This window comes from Syngnathoides biaculeatus, chromosome 18, assembly GCF_019802595.1.
Source record: "Syngnathoides biaculeatus isolate LvHL_M chromosome 18, ASM1980259v1, whole genome shotgun sequence".
NCBI lineage: Eukaryota > Metazoa > Chordata > Actinopteri > Syngnathiformes > Syngnathidae > Syngnathoides > Syngnathoides biaculeatus.
Genome location: NC_084657.1, coordinates 10,391,525 through 10,409,118, shown reverse-complemented (window position 1 = coordinate 10,409,118; position 17,594 = coordinate 10,391,525). Strand labels below are relative to the sequence as shown.

The window sequence follows — 17,594 nt, the reverse complement described above, 5'->3', positions numbered from 1 at the left end:
TGGAAAGGGTACGAATCAAACTCCACCAACTAGCCTTTCAGGATACCTGTCGTCACTATTACAAAGTCCGTGACTACACCTCTTAACCATATTCTTTGTTAAATAACCCAAATACGCGATAAAACGCTAACTAAACCTATACTGGACCATGCAATGTTGTCTGAGAAAATGGCGGGAGCAAAAACGGGCTTTGGTTTATACAGATTTCTGGCCTCTGATTGGTCAGTGACGTGGATTGCGCAATATCCACGGAGGGGTCAATTGTGATTGTATTAATACTCTCGCGTGTATTAAGTTGTGTTACATCCTATACAACTCATTTACTTCAATGTCTTTTCCCCAAAGCTTCCAGGCTGTGTCCAAATTGGAAATTTTATTTCAGAGTTCGATTAAATGCAAGGATCCCATCTCCGGGACGAGCAAACGGACAAATACAAATTACAGGCAAGGCAACGTAACAACATGACACAAATGTGTACAGATGATAAAATATGATGTGGTTGACATTGCCTCCAATGAAAAATTATTGGCATGAGCCAACATGTCAGCAGTAAAATAGTGAGTGATGTGTGGAAGATAAAGGTCACAGATGAGGACCGCAACATTATGTCGGGAAACAGCCGAGCTCTTTAATGCCCTGCGTTGAGCCAGTAATACGCTATTAAGTCTCTTTTGCATCATATATCATTTTTATCATAAAGTGACGCGCAACATGTGTTTGGAAAAAGATTTTTGTTTCCATTTGTGTGGAGGTGAAAACACCACAGCGCATGCTGAGGGGACGGCATTGGTGAGGGTGTCCTCGTCAAATGCGAAGGAACACGGCGCTCCGGACGCTTGCATGTCCTTCCCACCTACTTCCGTTACATCTCGGGCCTTGGCTGCTTCTGACTAACAAGTCGATGCTCGTGCACTGTCATTGGGACAGTTTGGAAGCCATTAAACAATGTCTGACTGCACAGAGCTCGGTCGTCTACCACTTAAATATGGGACTAAGCACAATATAGAATATTTACCGTAATTTCCGGCCTATAAGCCGCGACTTTTTCCACACGCTTTTAACCCTGCGACTTATGCGATAATGCGGCTAATTTGTGCATTTTTTCTAACGGCCGCAAGGGGGGACTCGAGCGGAAAAGGTAAGAGTGAGACCGGTGGAATATATGTGCCAAGGAAGTGACTTTTACCGTTTTGTTTTGTTTTTTTTAACCGGCCCTGTTAGCGCTGCGCTGGTGTTAGCGCTGTGCTAGCGTGTTGCTGCTGTGTGTCAGTGATTTTTACCGGTATGTTTGTTTTGTTTTTTTTCTTTAAACTGTCCTGTTAGCGCTGTGCTAGCAGGTTGCTGCTGTGTTACTGCCACGTTTCTGTTATTTTTACTGGTATGTTTTTTTTAACCGGCCCTGTTAGCGCTGCGCTAGTGTGTTTCTGCAGTGTGTCAGTGATGTAGGTATGTTTTGTTTGTTTTTAACCGGCTCTGTTTGTGCTGTGCTACCGTGGCTTTTTTTTTTTTTTTAACCAGTATGTTGTTTTTTTTTTTTTTAACAATCCCTGTTTGTGCGACCGTGTTGTTGCTATGTAAAGCTAAGCTAAGGTATTAAAACTTTGAAAACAGTTTCTGTGTACCATCTTTCTTTGAAAATACCTCGTGTTTCAATGTGTGCACTTACGGCTTATGTATGTACCAAATGGTATTTCCTTTACGAATGTACTGGGTGAGGCTTATAATCCGGTGCGCTCTGTCATGTAAAATGCGCTTCCACTTACCAAAAATTCACGGTACTAAGTAGAGGTACCGCTGTACTAGAAGCAACAGCTTTGAATATAAACAAGACTGAAAGACATCCCAGGAAAGCATCTGCTCAGGTTTTCCAAGAATCCTTAAGCTTGTCATTCAATGCCTATGTTACGTTGCTGCATTTAAGTGACATACAAGGAAACAAATCAAAAAAAGCTCTCGAAAAGAGGTCCTTCAAAGCTACGTCCTCTTGTGGACTGCTCGGCCCTCGATCCTGGCTGGATCACTGTCCTCATTACTGTCAGTCAGCATCAGGTTTAGCAGTGCCAGGCTCCTGCACAGCCCTCTGTCCTCTCTGGCCTGCCAGCACTTGCCTGCCTGACTGCTGCCATTGGTGAGCATTGTAAGAACTCCTCATTCCCCTAGAAAACCTAATTACTCTCCACCAGCAACCAAGGAGACCGGAGCAGAATGGAGGCTGGAGAAAGAGGAATCACACAAATGTGCACTCGACTGACAAGAGAACTGGCAATTATTCATACAAGAAACAGTAACTAGCGTTCACAATTTGAACATTATTTACCTCTCGATGGAGGTATAAATGCTGGGAAAGAAAGTAATATACTGAGAAAACAAACAAAAAGAGCATGCATGAATCAAGTGCTTTGACGACTCGTTAACTGGGTCACTCTGTTGGCAATTGTGTTTGACCACCAAACAGTCGTTCATTTGTTTGCGCTTTGGCCCATTTTTCATCTGGAACACTTCGACCAAGGCAAATGAACACAGAAGAGCTGACAGGTCAGGGACTTAAAGGCAACACTTTGACACGGTAGCTAAAACTACAAGCAAGAGGAAGGCTGCGTCTAGCATTAGCATAGCATACGTTACAACACGGTAGTATGCCTCAAACGACTGATCGGGGCTTTCCGCAGTTGCTAACATTATAACTTTGAACTTGAAACCGAGCAAGCCACCCGAGTAATGTACTGTGTAGTGGATCAGATTGAGAGGAGACCAATCAGAAGAAAGAGGGCACTCAGTCAAAATTGGGGAAAAATAGGAGTAGCTGTCAGCGGGGCTTTTTTCTACCCATTCAGATGGTAAAACCGAGGTTTTGTCTTGTTTTGAAATAAAAGTGACACCGTTATACTCAGTCTATCTTAGCGAGTCACTCTATGCAGGCCTAAACAGCCAAAATACAGGACCTAGTAAATTTTCCATCTGCTGACAATGCTGTCCGAGTCCTCTTAGTGTGTGAATCTGTGTGTGTGAGGATAGATGGATGGTAATCTACACATATTTGAAGAGAGGTGGAAAAACACTGCTGTGTAATTTTTGGATTGGTTTAATGGAATGGAAGCATCCGTCTGAATGTTCTGAACTCCTGTTTTGATTCCAGTATCATATTTGGCCAATCAGTCTGGCTCAATCACCTTTATGGCATATTTCGCTGACATGATGCTCCTCTTTAGACCTTTGAAATACTTGGTGGAATCCGCAGCACTCCATTTACCTGAACGGCTTCAAGATGCAATTCCTTAACAATGAATTCTACAGATTTAATGACACAATTAATTGATTATTATGCCCCGCCGTGGCTAAATGTAAATGCTATCCAGGAAACGGAGTACTACACTCATCGATACAAAGCCCACACTGTTCAACTAATACTCTCCAACACTGCATTACTGTACAACGATGCTGGGCGATGACAGTACAGCAAAACGTGTGCCCTATCAGTGTGCTTCTGAAGTCTTAACAATAACTGTTTTGGGTTTTTTTATTTTTTTCCCCATGAAGTCACACTCACACAGTAGTTTCATCCTTCATCTCACGGAGAAATTACAGACAATAGCTGTGCATGTGTTTGCAAGAAGGGCATGACAAACCACCGGATTGTGTTTGGCAAGTCTTTCCTCACTATGCACTGCCTCCTGGTTACAATAGACTGTAAAACCCATTTCAAATCCCATTTATCCTGGAAAAAAAACAACCACCAATGTCTATTCTACGGGATGTGTTGGTTATTGGCAACATCCAGTAGTGTGCCACATCGTCTGAAATGTGATGTCAGATTTGTATGAAATATAGCATCCCATTCATTTTCTTGAGCTGTGTACATATGTGCAGCGTAAATATCCCGGAATATGGAAGGTCTAAATTATCAAATATCCTGCTTCAAATGGCAAATATCTGGGAGGGCTCATTGTCAAGCCGAACAAAAGATACTGATATAGCACTCTGTTCTTCACTGAGGACTTTTGTCCTTGATTATTCTTTCAGACTTGTGCAGCTGTGGAGACTCGGAACACGGAAGCTGGTTCTTTTAATAAACTCCGAGACATGCAAAGAGCCCGGCACCGACTGAGGTTTCATTTACCCAGCGGTGAGCCGTGTCATTTAAAATAAGGATCATTTTAAGATGTGCTACGGTATATATTAATGCTAAATCTAGATCAAATAACAGAGCAAGGTGTAAAACTGGATTTACAAGGCAGGGTAATCTGAAAAGAAGTAAGCTATTGAAAACTCAAGTAAGACACGAACATTAAAGTGGTATATGAAATATGTAACTGTACATACACATGCGGCTTTGTGTAAAATAGCAACCCAGGAGCTATAATTTACTTAACGCAGCATTGTTATTGCAATGTATTAAATTGTAACGTTTGGACCTCATGAACTGGAATACATTGGATAGTCCTTTTTTTTTTTTATTTTATTTTTTTGCCTTGATTGAAATGTCAAAAATCAATCATTTAAAGGAAACCGTCCTAGAGAGCAGAGCGAGGAGACTAGTCAATTTGCCATTCGTAGAAAATGTGCGCACCAGAGAGGGGAAATGAAATGGATAAAAAGCCGCTAGTATGTGTGGAACGAAAAAGGAGAACTAAGACATAGCTGCCAGCAACGCGGCTTTGACAGTCGGCCGTTAAAAGGGAAGCCACAGTCACAGGTGTCAGCCTCAAGTGAAATAGAGGACAGCGTTTTGACGTTATATCATTGAATTACCTCAATCACGCTGAGCCTTTTTCTTCACAGACATTAACAACATACAAGTTAACAAATGAGATTAAAAAAAAAAATGACTTTGGTGAGTGTTGTCACTATTAAGGTCATATTTATTTGTGCACATGAGACAACAACAACCCGAGCAGGAGGGACGCCCAGAACGCAAATCCCATCCTGGGGTGCGAGGAAAGAGTTACGCCCGTAAGACGCCGCGATGTCCTTTAGATTTTATAACAAGCCGCGACAACTCATCTCCGACTGAAGTGGCCACGGTCCCAGTGGCAATTAAATTGGGCGCGCGACTCCGCCGTGGGAAACAGAAGCGGCGACGACAAGCAGCCACGACACCGGCCGTCCAACGCTGAATTTTGAGCAACATCAGTGCGTGGAAGGCTGGCTTTGATTTCTCCAAGAAACACAACAGGGCTTGTTACATCATTCACCGTCAGACTTTCTGGGAAAGCTCAAGCAAGGCCATACGGCACAAAAGATGATCGGGCTGACATTGCTTTTGGGGTGCTCGTAATTATTACTGAATCCCAAAATGATTTCAAATTTTGAGCAGAGAACACAAACCTGACGTTTGTGTCACATTTTAAGATTTTTCATGAGAGTACTTATTTACTCAATGACTAATGCATGATTTGAAATCAGCAGTCGCTCATCTGTCAGGACTTGATGGCAGTTTTGAGCCCAACTGATTATTAGATAATTTTGACGGAACAGAAAAAGGAGTCGCATAGAGGTGCAATCAATGTGCCATAGAAAAAAGTAATGTGCGATACAAATTATAATGCAATATTGACAGTATTGCAAGTGACAAGTACATAAATGCTGTAAGTGCACGCACATGCAGACAAAATGTGCAAGCGCATTGCAGCGTTGACAATGACTTTCCATTCTGTACAAAAAGACGGGAGCAACTTACTGGCTTCTGTTGGGATTTTCTAACTCCCAGAGATCCACAAAATAATTTGCCATAATTAATAAAGGGGCACAACATTACAGTCGATAACTACGTATGGGAGCTGCAGCGTCCTACATAAAATCCTCAGAGCAAATTGCTCTTATTTATACTTTCTACGAGTGAATAAAAACTGATATTATACAGACATTGCACGAATCACACGCTCGTGTCTCGGAAAACAACCGGAGGTGCGTGCAGTTCCTGCTTGTAGCACCTCGAGCTAGCGCAATATATATTTAAGGCTGTCAACCACATCATGTGATGCAAAACTAGAAAATATGACTTCATCAACGGAGTTTGGGCCGTTTGCGGCTTTGAGGGAGGGCGACCGCCTCGTATGTCAGCGATGTCGCGTCACCCAACGGCCGCCTCGGCCGTCCGCCAAGCCAAAGTGAGTGAACAAAACAATCAGCTTACATTACCCAGTCCTAAGTTTTTGCTAATAATTTGAGACGACAATTTTAAACTTTGGGCTTTTTGCAAAACAGAAAAAAATGGTGGCAAATTTAAATTGAATAAATGACAAACAAAAGTTAGTGAAGGCCACATGCAGCATGGAAATAGTGTCCCGAAAAAAACATTTGTCTCGTATTTATCACACGTGCCGACTCGAAAAAAATTGGAATTTGTGCGAGCCCTAATTTAAAGGAGGATAAATTATAATCAATGCAGCAAGACAACAAAATTTAAAAGTAGAGGCTACTTTTAGCTCCCTAGCTGAACCCTCAGGTTTATAGACACAAACACTTTATGTAATATAAGGACAGACAAACGTCAATAATTCTCAGAGGGAACCTCATCCCAGGATCTCAAAGTCTATAAATATATTTGTCCTGCCTTTCCGAGCTGGAATCGTCCAGATCAACAGCAGCCCCGTGACAGGTTCCTTGTAACATGGACAACAGCTTGCATTTCTTAAGCATGTTTTCTATAATGTGTACAGTCTGGGCTTGTTTCACCTTTTTCACCTCTCCCGAGACTTAAATACGCCGATAGTCACATTAAATAAGGGAGACGGATGAAATCAAACGTCCACGAGCCACCAATGCACGGAGAGGCGCAGACGCCCGTGTGCGTGCTTTGACCGATTTGTCATTCTTAACCCTTTCGTACAGTTATGCCCTTAAAACTTTTTCTTCCGTTCTGTTTTCCTTCCAGTCTAAAGTAGATAGTTGTAAGTTTTCTTCACAACAGTTGCTGCCAAATAGCTTTTGTCTGTGTCTCTGTGTTTGGCCACGGGGAGCAATGCCGTCTGATACAAGTTGTTTTTCTTGTGATCCTGTCATCCCGGTGCAAACACCTTCACTTGTTTACAGCCAAATGTCCTCTGTGTTCACCTTCACTTCCTGTCTGTTTCCAGCATTAGCCTACGTGCCGTACATAATGCGGCGGTTTTACCCTACTGCGGCGTTCGCCGGCGAAAGGGTCATTGTCAGGTTTGCCGATGAGGTCACTGTTATCCGTGAGAACATTTAGTGCTGATTGGACGCGTCGCCGTTTGATTTCCGAAGCCCGTGGTGCTCGCGCGCCGGCCGAGCTGAGCTGAGCTGCGCTCCTTTAAACTCGAACGGGGTCAATTCCAAACAAAGCTGTGAGTGAGCAGCAAAGTAGGCAGCCACCAAGAGAGCGTACGGGCAAAAAGGACGATTGAATTGAAATTTCAAAAGCTAATTACATGGCTTTTTTTTTAAATAAATACACACACAAGTATAATATATAACCATCTGCATAACTTGTAGATGCAGATACAGTACATAGCATTACGTGCCCACCCATAGCAATACGTGTAAACAGCGAAATAGAAATAGCCTATTTAAATGCTTTTATAACGTTTATGGTGCTTCAAAAAATATATAAAGTTATGGCCTTTAAATACCTTACAAAACATTTGAACACATATACTTATCTACTGACAGACAGCAAGAGCAATGGAAAACAAACAAACAAACAAAAACACTTTTTTTTTTGAAGACCACCATCACAAAAATCGAACAACAATAATTAAGATTAGATAAGAATGATGATTTCATGTTTTTGAAAAGCATAGAATAACTCCAACCTCTGAGAAGATGCTAATGAATCTGACTTGGTGCCGTCACTGATTTCTCATTCAATCATTGAATTTGCTCTGGCTTTGAAGGTTTCTACGCTGACGGCACCACACGTGACGTCTCAATGAAATCGCCAAGAAATTTGAAACTGCACTTGGAGTCCCCATAGTCAAACGTACAAGCGCTCCACTACACTCTAGCACGCTACATGAGGGGCGGTGGGGTGAGAGGGCATGTCAACAAAGCCCTTGACTGCGCTGGCGGCACCATCTGTACGACGTCGCATATTTAATCATCAATAGAGATACTTAAGACCAGCGATCAAGAGAAAATAATATGCATCACGAACAACAGCCACAATGTGATTGGAGCTTTGTCTCCATGCTAATTGGGACGTTTGATACGCGGCGGCTGCCAAATGAAGATATTTCTAAATCACTTATGTCAATCTAGCCCCTTCGAGTGAGACAGTAAACACATTTGTCAGCGAGGACGACGATTTCTCGCATATTAAAAAAAAAATGACTAAATAGCAGGGCATAGCATCATGTAATCACAAATTCCACAAGGCTGTGCTCCACCAATGTTGCCCACCTCCGGCAGGACATTGTCTAGACTCTTCTTTCTACAGCTTTCTGTCACAACAAAGTTGCACGTTAGTCTCCAAAATGCAAATAAATCCATTTGCCGCGACGCTTTCATTTCTATACAATAGCGCGAGGAGGAGCGTGAAAACGGCGACGATAAAAGAAGAGATATTTTTAAATGTGCCGAGCAGAAACAATGTGCAAACAATGGAGCCAGACGAGGTATTTCTCTAAAGCAAACAGACAAGCCCTGCCTCTTTGAATCTGCTGTGTGGCCGCAGAAAATTAGGTACGGTGCTGACACCAGACATAATCATTTCCTCCAAAGAGGCCTGGTGACCAATTTATTTTTCTTACCTTAGGCTGGGCGCGACGTGGAAAGGCAACCTTAGGATCAATCTGAGGGAAAGGAGGGAAAAAAAAAGAGAGAGAGAACACATAGATGTCAAGATATTTGAAAAGCATTACATGGAATATTATGACTGAATCCTGTTTACGGAAGAATAAAAGTTGGCCTCTTAAAGTGACAGATTAATTATGCACTAGATCCAAATGTGACTTTTTTTTTTTTTACCAGCAATGATAACTAATCAAAGCATTTAAAAAGGTCCATCAATGGAGAAATGCTGTGTGCTTTTAAAAGGGGGGAAAAAAACTAAAGCTGCATTCAAAGTGGGATTAGTGCAATCACAAATTAAGTGCACATGAAGGACAAAACCACAGAGATTTTTTTTTTCAAACACAAATTTCATAAATAAAGACATCACCAATTCTCTTGTTTTGTCCAATCTGCTGAAGGTAAGGCTTAATTAAATGACTACGTGAATTCTTAAAATGCCGACATACATATTCCTTTCCTTGTTGATTTTGGTTAAGTGGTTAAAAGAGTGAAAATCTGCACCAAATGTCAAACAATAAAATGATAACTCATGTATGAACGATTATGTGATGGCTCAAACTAGGTTTGCGATTCAAATGGCAAACATCGAATGCACCGGGCAACGACTGAACCCTGTCACAACATAAATGCAAATGAAGCAATCCTCCAATTTCTTGGACCCGAGAACTGAACAAACTTATTTCCTTTGGAGTTGTGACACATGACCTGCATAAGCTTATGTATTGTGAGAACTATTTGCTGCCTCGTGCGCTCTTTTATCCAGATCATTTGCAGGACAAGTCTCCCTAATTGCTGGCCTCGTCAACGCTCAATTGATGGCGCTCCTTTGACACATTCAAGGCATAAAATAAATTAATTTGACTGGGCAATGATCCATTAGGAGAATCAGATTCATTACTGCCGATCAGTGTTGAACAATATCCGAACAATGGATGGGTCGAATATCGATTAAATTGACAGCTAAGAACTTGGTTGATTGTGTGGAATTGATTGTTGAGTGATTGTGACAATTTAGGCAAGTTGGGGTGCACTACTTGGCTGCAACCAGCAGAGGCTCTGTTCCTTCAATATCATCTACTTGGCAGTCTGAACACAATTCCATGTTAATAACCGTGTCACCGAAAACATTCAACATTAAAACAACAACAATCAATTAATTTCCCATCATTGATCCGCGCAAATGCCCATCGTTGCGCTGGACAGTAAATAATGCTAGGCTTGGCAGTTGACGTCATTACATACAAAATGTTCCGGTAAGAATAAAAAAAGAAAGAAACAAACAAGGAGATGAGCCGCAGCAGCCAAGGTTTGACTTGGTGTCGGCATTATGGTGGAGAGTCGCCGTTACTTAGACCGGGAATGGCTGATTGAATATGACAGGGAGAAAATGAGAATCCCAGGCCGGTGACGCCTCCAAATGCAAGATGCATGCTTGCCCGCCGCCTGCTTGTTATGTTATTAGCTTAATTTTCCCCATTAATTTCACTTGTATGAAGGTATGTCACGGTGGGGGAGGGGCGGGGATTTCATCAACCTCGCACTTATAATAAATCACACAGCAATGTCATCCTAAATCCATACCAATGAATTTCGACGAGATATACTGTAAGCCATTCATTTCATGGCCATTTTCACGTTTGCAACGACTGTACTTGCAGTTACGGACGGCAACTGTAACCCTCCATAAAAGTTGGTCCTTCGGTGTGGATGGATCCGTTTGAGAAATGCGAGAAGCATCCGTACGGCTCAATTAAGCCGAGGAGACTGACGAGGCTTTAATGGGTTTGAAGAGAAACCATGATGCGCTTTGTCACTGCCATCATTTCTGCCAGTCTCAGTTATTACTGTTATCTCTCTAAATCAGGTCAAAATGAGAAATGAATTCAAAAACACCCGAGAATGGAAACCCTGCTTGTAATGAATTTCATTTAAAGATTTGCTTTAGCATTTAGCCTCAGGCTTAGCCAATTGAAACTCAATTACTGTGCGTCTGCCTTGTTTGCGCCAAGACAACACGGCAGGCTCGGAATACCGAATTCCGGCGCTTGCCGACCGACTGCATCTTCAGTTTTAGGTCAAGGGCCACGTATTACTGTGATTATTAATTTGATTTATATCGCTATCGTACTTGGGCTGTGTTAAAAAACTGTGTAAAGACAAAAGGATAAAGCTTCCCAGTTCACATAGTTTCCAACAGGAGTAGAAAAAACTATTAATAACGTGATACCATCAGAGCTGTATAAACGAGGAGAACCGACGATCCAATCCTTTGGAGAAATACTGCAGCAGTACCTTTTTAGGTCACAACGTATGATGAATGACTCCTTTGAGGAATGTGAAATCAAGGGTAGGTGAGGTGCGGCGATTGTTTCCCGTGCTTTTACATACTCATGCATATGTGATTTTGTGGTTCAAAACTGTCGGCGCCCCTGAGGCCACGGTGCAAAAAAATGCGCACTGCCCCCTTTGCACCGGATAACCGGAGTGCCACAAATTACATCGTCTCGCTTTCACCTGGATGATCTTTGTCATCATTTACATATTCGTCATTTACTAATATTTTGGCCCGCTGACTTTTTATGGTTTGGGAGAAAAATGGACAGATCCAGCTGAATAAAAAAAAAACAAATGTCAGGATAGTTAAGCCTCTTTTGCAAATCATTTAAATAGATTGCAAAAACAAGCAGTCATGAACATGTGTGGAGAGGGTAATGCTGACCAAAATGTACCATTAAAACATCCTAAATAATTCCAGTAGAACAAGATACTTATAAAAAGGAATAATATGTTGCAAATGGGAATGTTCTTCCATCTTGGAACATGATGGGTTTTACTGGTTACAGGATTAGCTGCACAAATATGGGCAAGTTGTGCTATTAAGAGGCTTAACAACTGCCATTTACCTTCTGTTTATTCTTTTCCACCTGTGGAAGTGTGAAGGTCATTGAATTATGTTAACTCCGCTATATTTGGGGGTGGGGGGGGCATGTGTAGCGTACCTCCAAGTTGTTGTGGACACATTCTACAAAACTATCAGACCTTGACTGACTGAAGGTTCAGTGAGAAAGAAATTTAGCGAATTACAAAAGGCACAATCATGTTAATTACAGACAGAGGTCACGTCTTATGATACACAAGCAGTATTTTCATGTTGTTGTACTTGAATACTGGATGCTAAGGTGTGTGTTCTTCCATTTTCCTTTCACCCCACACAAAAAAATAAATAAACAAAGTCCAATGTAGATTACACAGATGATTTCACCCCCGCCTATATGACTTGCTGAATTCACACTTGCGCTTTGTATAAACGATGCCACACATGGAACAAAAGTGGGTCCCCTCGGGACATTATCGCAGCCAACCATGTCAAAGTAATAAAAATGAGAACGGACCGAGAGGTCACGACCTCCCCACAGCCACCAGCCCGGCACTTTTTTTTTTTTTATCTTAGGCAGCCTTTTACAACGAGGTCTCGACAGGCTGCTACCGAGTGAGTTCAGCAAAACGTACCGGAGAAATCTTACACGAACAATGAAATACAAATAAAATAAAATAGTGTCTGTATATCAATGCAGCTCTTGGGCAAACTCCTGATGAACACATATCTGGCCTCACACAACGGCACGGTGTTGAAGCTTAAAGGAAAGGCCTTATCGAAGTGCGCAGCTTCTCCCAATTTGGGGCTGCGAGGAGCTCTGCAGGTGTTTGCGTGTGATAGCAAGCAGAATGGACACCAAATTAAAGCGTAAATGATTCATATCAGGGATGTCAATCTTTCCTGATCTCGACAGATGAATAAGAGCCCGTTTGTTATGCTTCTAAATCAATAAGAATTTCACCAAAGTCAAAGACAACAAACACATTGACCTTTCCAAAATGTATGCACCACGATGTTTTCTATTCATTGGTGCAAAAGCTATTACACATCTGCAATGACAAGCTATGTCCTAATAGAGTGGGAACAGGGGTGGACGGACTAGACATCCATCCATCCATCCATCCATTTTCTTAGCCGCTTATCCTCACCAGGGTCGGGGGAGTTCTGGAGCCTATCCCAGCTGTCAACGGGCAAGAGGCAGGGTACGCCCTGAACTGGTCGCCAGCCAATCACAGGGCACACGGAGACAAACAGTTGCACTCACAATCACACCTACGGGCGATTTAGAGTGTCCAATTAATGTTGCATGTTTTCCGAATGTGGGAGGAAACCGGAGTGCCCGGGGGAAACCCACGCAGGCACGGGGAGAACATGCAAACTCCACACAGGCAAGTCCCGGATTGAACCGGGACCGCAGAACAGTGAGGCCAACGCTTCCCAGCTGATCCACCGTGTCGCCTTGGACTAGACATTTATTTGTAAATAATTTATGATTATTCACTGCTGAACTCATGTATTAAGCCATCGGTGAAAAAAACATGAAGTCATCCAGTGTCATGTGCAAAGGCGGACTTCAGTTTTTCTTACCGGTTTAAACGGGAATGCGAAATTTTTCTTTAAATTCATTTTTTTTGACCCAAACCTGAGCAAACAAGTCCCAGATGTCAGAAATGAATCAAGTAAACCTTCAAAAGATTTTCCTCTTTAAGAAATCGAATGAAAACAATGAATCGACAACTAATCAAATTAATCGAAAGTGGTTTTTGACAATCGATTAAAAACCTTGTTTGACTTAAAATATTCCTAAGCCTGCAAATTTCGGCCTCTCACCGGTAAATATGAATTATATGTATTACAATAACATATCATTAATGGCAATAATTATATAAGTTATCGTAACATTTCACAAAATTATTTTTTTTCTTATAAACAAGTTGCCTATTTTCTATCTCATGGACCAAACCAGAATCATAAATGTCTGCATTTTTTCTGTACAGTCAATTTGAAATAAAGTCATGTTTTTGAATAAGACAATGGAAATTTAAACAAAAAACAAATCTAATTTAAAAAAAAAAAAATCAACAGATTAATTATTAAAATAATTTGCAGCCCTAGGTGGAAAAAGCTATCATTTGACACCATCCATCCATTTTCCACCACTTATCTGAGGTCAGGTCTCAGGGGCTGCAGGTTTAGCAGGGACGACCAATTTTCCCTTTCCCCACCCTATGTTTTATATATATATATATATATATATATATATATATATCTGGCATTTGAAGAGGGGTGTGCAGACTTTTTATATCTACGACATTTGGTATAAAATAGCAATTAATGTGCAATCGATCTTCCAGCAAGAAAAAAATAAAAATCTGCTGCCTTGTAAAGTGCTACATCTTCAAGTGTTCATGCCCGCCTGAGCGCCAAACATCGTCAGGGGCAAACGTATTTCCAACAAAGCAATGGGGGAAATGAGAAATATGTTGCGAATTACCAGCATGTGTGTTGTGCAGCCCGAGGCTGTGCTTCCCCATATGTCTCGTTCATATCTTCATCCAAGTGTTTTCATAACCGGTCGGGAAAAACAGGAGCACAAAAAACCAAAATAATATACTGTAAAGAATAACACGAGGATTGTGGCGCAGACTAGATTTATCCTGAATTTTGCTTTAAGATTGATTCTGGAGTGCCTGATGACAAAGCTGAAAAGGTGTTTGCTAAGCTCACTTAATAAACTCACAGATCTAATTATATCTTTTGACAAAAGTAAATTCCCTCTACCGAGGCTTGGAATATGACTCAGCTCGTTCGCAGTCACGGCCCCTGCGGCCTCGGACAGACAAGCAGCCCGTTCAAGGTGACCCGCCACAGGAAGGATGCGTCGGACGGCCGCGTAACGTCCGAGGCTTCCAGCCAATCAAACATCTGCGCGCATATCGGGACCGTTTGCAAGTCCGCTCTTCGCCTTTGATTTGTGCTGAGCAACGCGACGAGCGATATGACGGATCGTAACGCATCGTGATGGCGACGATTGTTGAGCTAACAGGAGAGCGGGAGAGCGGCCGGTGACTAATGGCGAGGAAGAGCCCGCAGACAGCCGCCTCGGGTTTGTTCTATTCCGTAGCACGTTTCGACAGACACATTAGCAGCTGGGAAATATCCATTTCTGAATGTGTTCTGAGTCATCACGATCCCGTCGCGAGGCTAGCGTGTCAATCACGCAGTCAAACATTCGTCTGAATAATGAGAGCTGAGCTCCATACATTTAAATCTCTACATCACGGTAATGTATCACCCCCCCCCATGCCCACCTGCCCCCCCAATCATGGTGTGAATAGCACCATAAAAACACTTCATCATCTTCACCAAGTCTTGACAGGATGCAGACTTGGAAAGTGTGTAGCAAAAATGTAATACATAACTCTCATATTTAAATAAATAAATAGCTGCTTTTTTTGGTGGCCATTTTTCATACAAATAAAAATAATTTAATATCAATGTGAATATCCACTTTTGTCATCTTAGCATTACCTCCACGTCCACCATGTATCACTTTGGTGGAATTCTACTTTCTTTTTTCCTTTTTTGAATGGTTTAATGGATTACCAAAGCAACTGCTGATTAAAATGTTCACTATTTTGCTTGGGATAATTACTGTAATATCATTTTGTTCTGTCGAAAACCTATTCGCCCATTCGCTAAGGTCATTTTTACAAGGGTAAAGTACTGCAGAATGTAAATATCGTGAATGCTACATTATATTTCCCAGAACTGCAAGTAAAGTTGCCTTTTTAAAATGGCGACTCTATCGAGAGAAGAAGGAAAAAAAAGTCGGCATAAAAGACCGAGATAATAGTCATTATAAACAATTAATTTGAAGCTTCCCAGTGGAAGAGCAGTTTAGGACGTTGACCGTGTAATCACAATGTTTCCCTTTTTGAGTCCAGCTGAGCCTCTCTCCTCTCGTTCCCAGCATGTCCCCCCCACCCACACACACACACACACACACACACACAAGGACAATGTCCTACTTTCGTTTCTTTTCAAGTGTATAAAAGCACACACGCGCACAAATGTAATCAAAGTGTCAATAATCGCCAAGATTCAACAATAACTGCTGAAGATTTGGAAAATGCATTCGGTGTGTAGGACACCTTGAATAGAGCAGACCGGCTTTTGTGCGATGTACCACAGGTCTGCAAAATATGACCTAACGCATACAGTAGGGACCCGACACCATGTAGTCTTTATTTTATTATTCATAGCAAATAAAACACTAAAGACTGAATTCATGTCTACACATTGAATGTGTTGTTATTCCTGACTTTCATTGATACGTTCGTGTCACGATGTATTGATTCCAACGTCTGAAGAGTGACAAATTGCATCTTTTGTTGTGTCACACATGGTTACAGAAAAAAAAAATTGGTGAAAAATACAGCAGTGGGAGGAGGGGTGGAAATGACATTTTTGGAATATGCATATCACTATGCAAATAAACAGAACGTGTGTATATCAACTACTTGTTCACCCAGGCAAAAGCATCCTTTGAATTTACGTTGAGACTCGTTTTGCTAAACAAACTTGACTCTCCGCCGGTTATTTAATGAAGACGTGTTCAAAGGACAAAGCGGCGTTCCACGATGACTCTTTTGACTACGTCGTCCTCCGACTTCACAGCTAACGTGTTCGAGTCTTGGGAGCGATCATTTTCGAACATTGTCGTCATGCGTCACCAGAAGAATAAAGCCACGCAGCTTTTATCTATTTCAAGTAACCCCCTCTCCCCCCCCCCAAAAAAAAAAAAATTCCTAATGTAGACGCGATGAGAACTGGTCTTGGTTGTGGTCCTTTAGTCCAAGAAAAGTGCATTTTCACTGTTGGGCCAGTTATGACATTAAATCAGCTGGAAGGTTTTGTGTACTGAATGAGCTCAACAAGGTCCTCAGGTTCAATCCTATGAAGAGCTTAATAGAATAATTAAAAAGAGCACAAGGAATTTAACTCCTTCCTGGAATTCCGCTGCAGGTCTACAGTGACCCTGAGCTCAAACAAATCCAAAACAAAAGCAAAAAAAAAAGTTTTAACAGCGTCAACTCTGCAGCCACAAGTCTGTTCAATATTTTACGCAAGATATAAAATACCTTGTCTCTTCAGGCGCCCTTTAAATCTGCACTATTTTACAGTTCTGCGATAACATCAGTCGTAACTTTCTGCTCATTTAGCTTTCAAGAACTTCTGTCTTTTCTCTCCGTGACTCCTAATTGGAAACATATGGAACAAAGTGTGATCTTATCGCCCTCATGCTCAATAGTACATAAACGGAGCTCCAGGCAATTGAGCTACAAGACATGACAGGAGGCCAACGAGCGTCGCAAAGCGGAAGCGGCTAATCGGGAGTCCGAACGCCGGCTGACATTCAGTGAAACTACGTTTCGGAATATTCCAGGTGTAAAGCGAGAGACCGAATCTCCGCCCACGGGAGTCTAAAAAGCTGGCGGCATCTTATCCGTATTTATCGTTTGTGAAATATATTTTTAAAACATAATAATAATAACAAAGAGTCTTACCTGGCTAACGCTTTTCTCAGAGTGCAAAATTTATTGAAGAAACTCCCAGTGTGTAAATTATCATGTGGGAAAAAAAAAAAAAAAAACCCAACTCAGTCGCTATACAGATAATCTTTCAAAAATGACTCGCCTGTTTAATTATTCATCTACGAACAAATGTTCAAACCGCAAGAAGTATGACAGCAACGCAGCACTTATGAATGTGTGTTTATTTGTTTGAACTGGCACTTGCAAATTCACTTCATATATGAACATTAACACCCGCCCTCCCCCAAGTGTCCTCACTAATATTTAAAAAAAAAAAAAAAACTATCACAGGACGTTTGGAGGGAAGTGCTTTGAACCTTTTTTTTTTGCTCTCTTTACAAACGTGTGACGACACACGCGGGCT

General features: G+C 41.7%; 1 protein-coding gene across 11 annotated transcripts in view; it reads right to left on the bottom strand.

Moving 5' to 3' along the window:
- The window catches only part of LOC133491387 (RNA-binding protein Musashi homolog 2), a 213,472-nt gene that overhangs the window by 193,830 nt on the left and 2,048 nt on the right, over positions 1–17,594 (bottom strand). For all 11 annotated transcript variants that reach the window (XM_061802422.1, XM_061802424.1, XM_061802426.1 and 8 more), the window contains one exon: positions 8,713–8,754. In XM_061802422.1, coding sequence (XP_061658406.1) covers positions 8,713–8,754 — 42 coding nt within the window. The remainder of the gene's footprint in view (positions 1–8,712; positions 8,755–17,594) is intronic.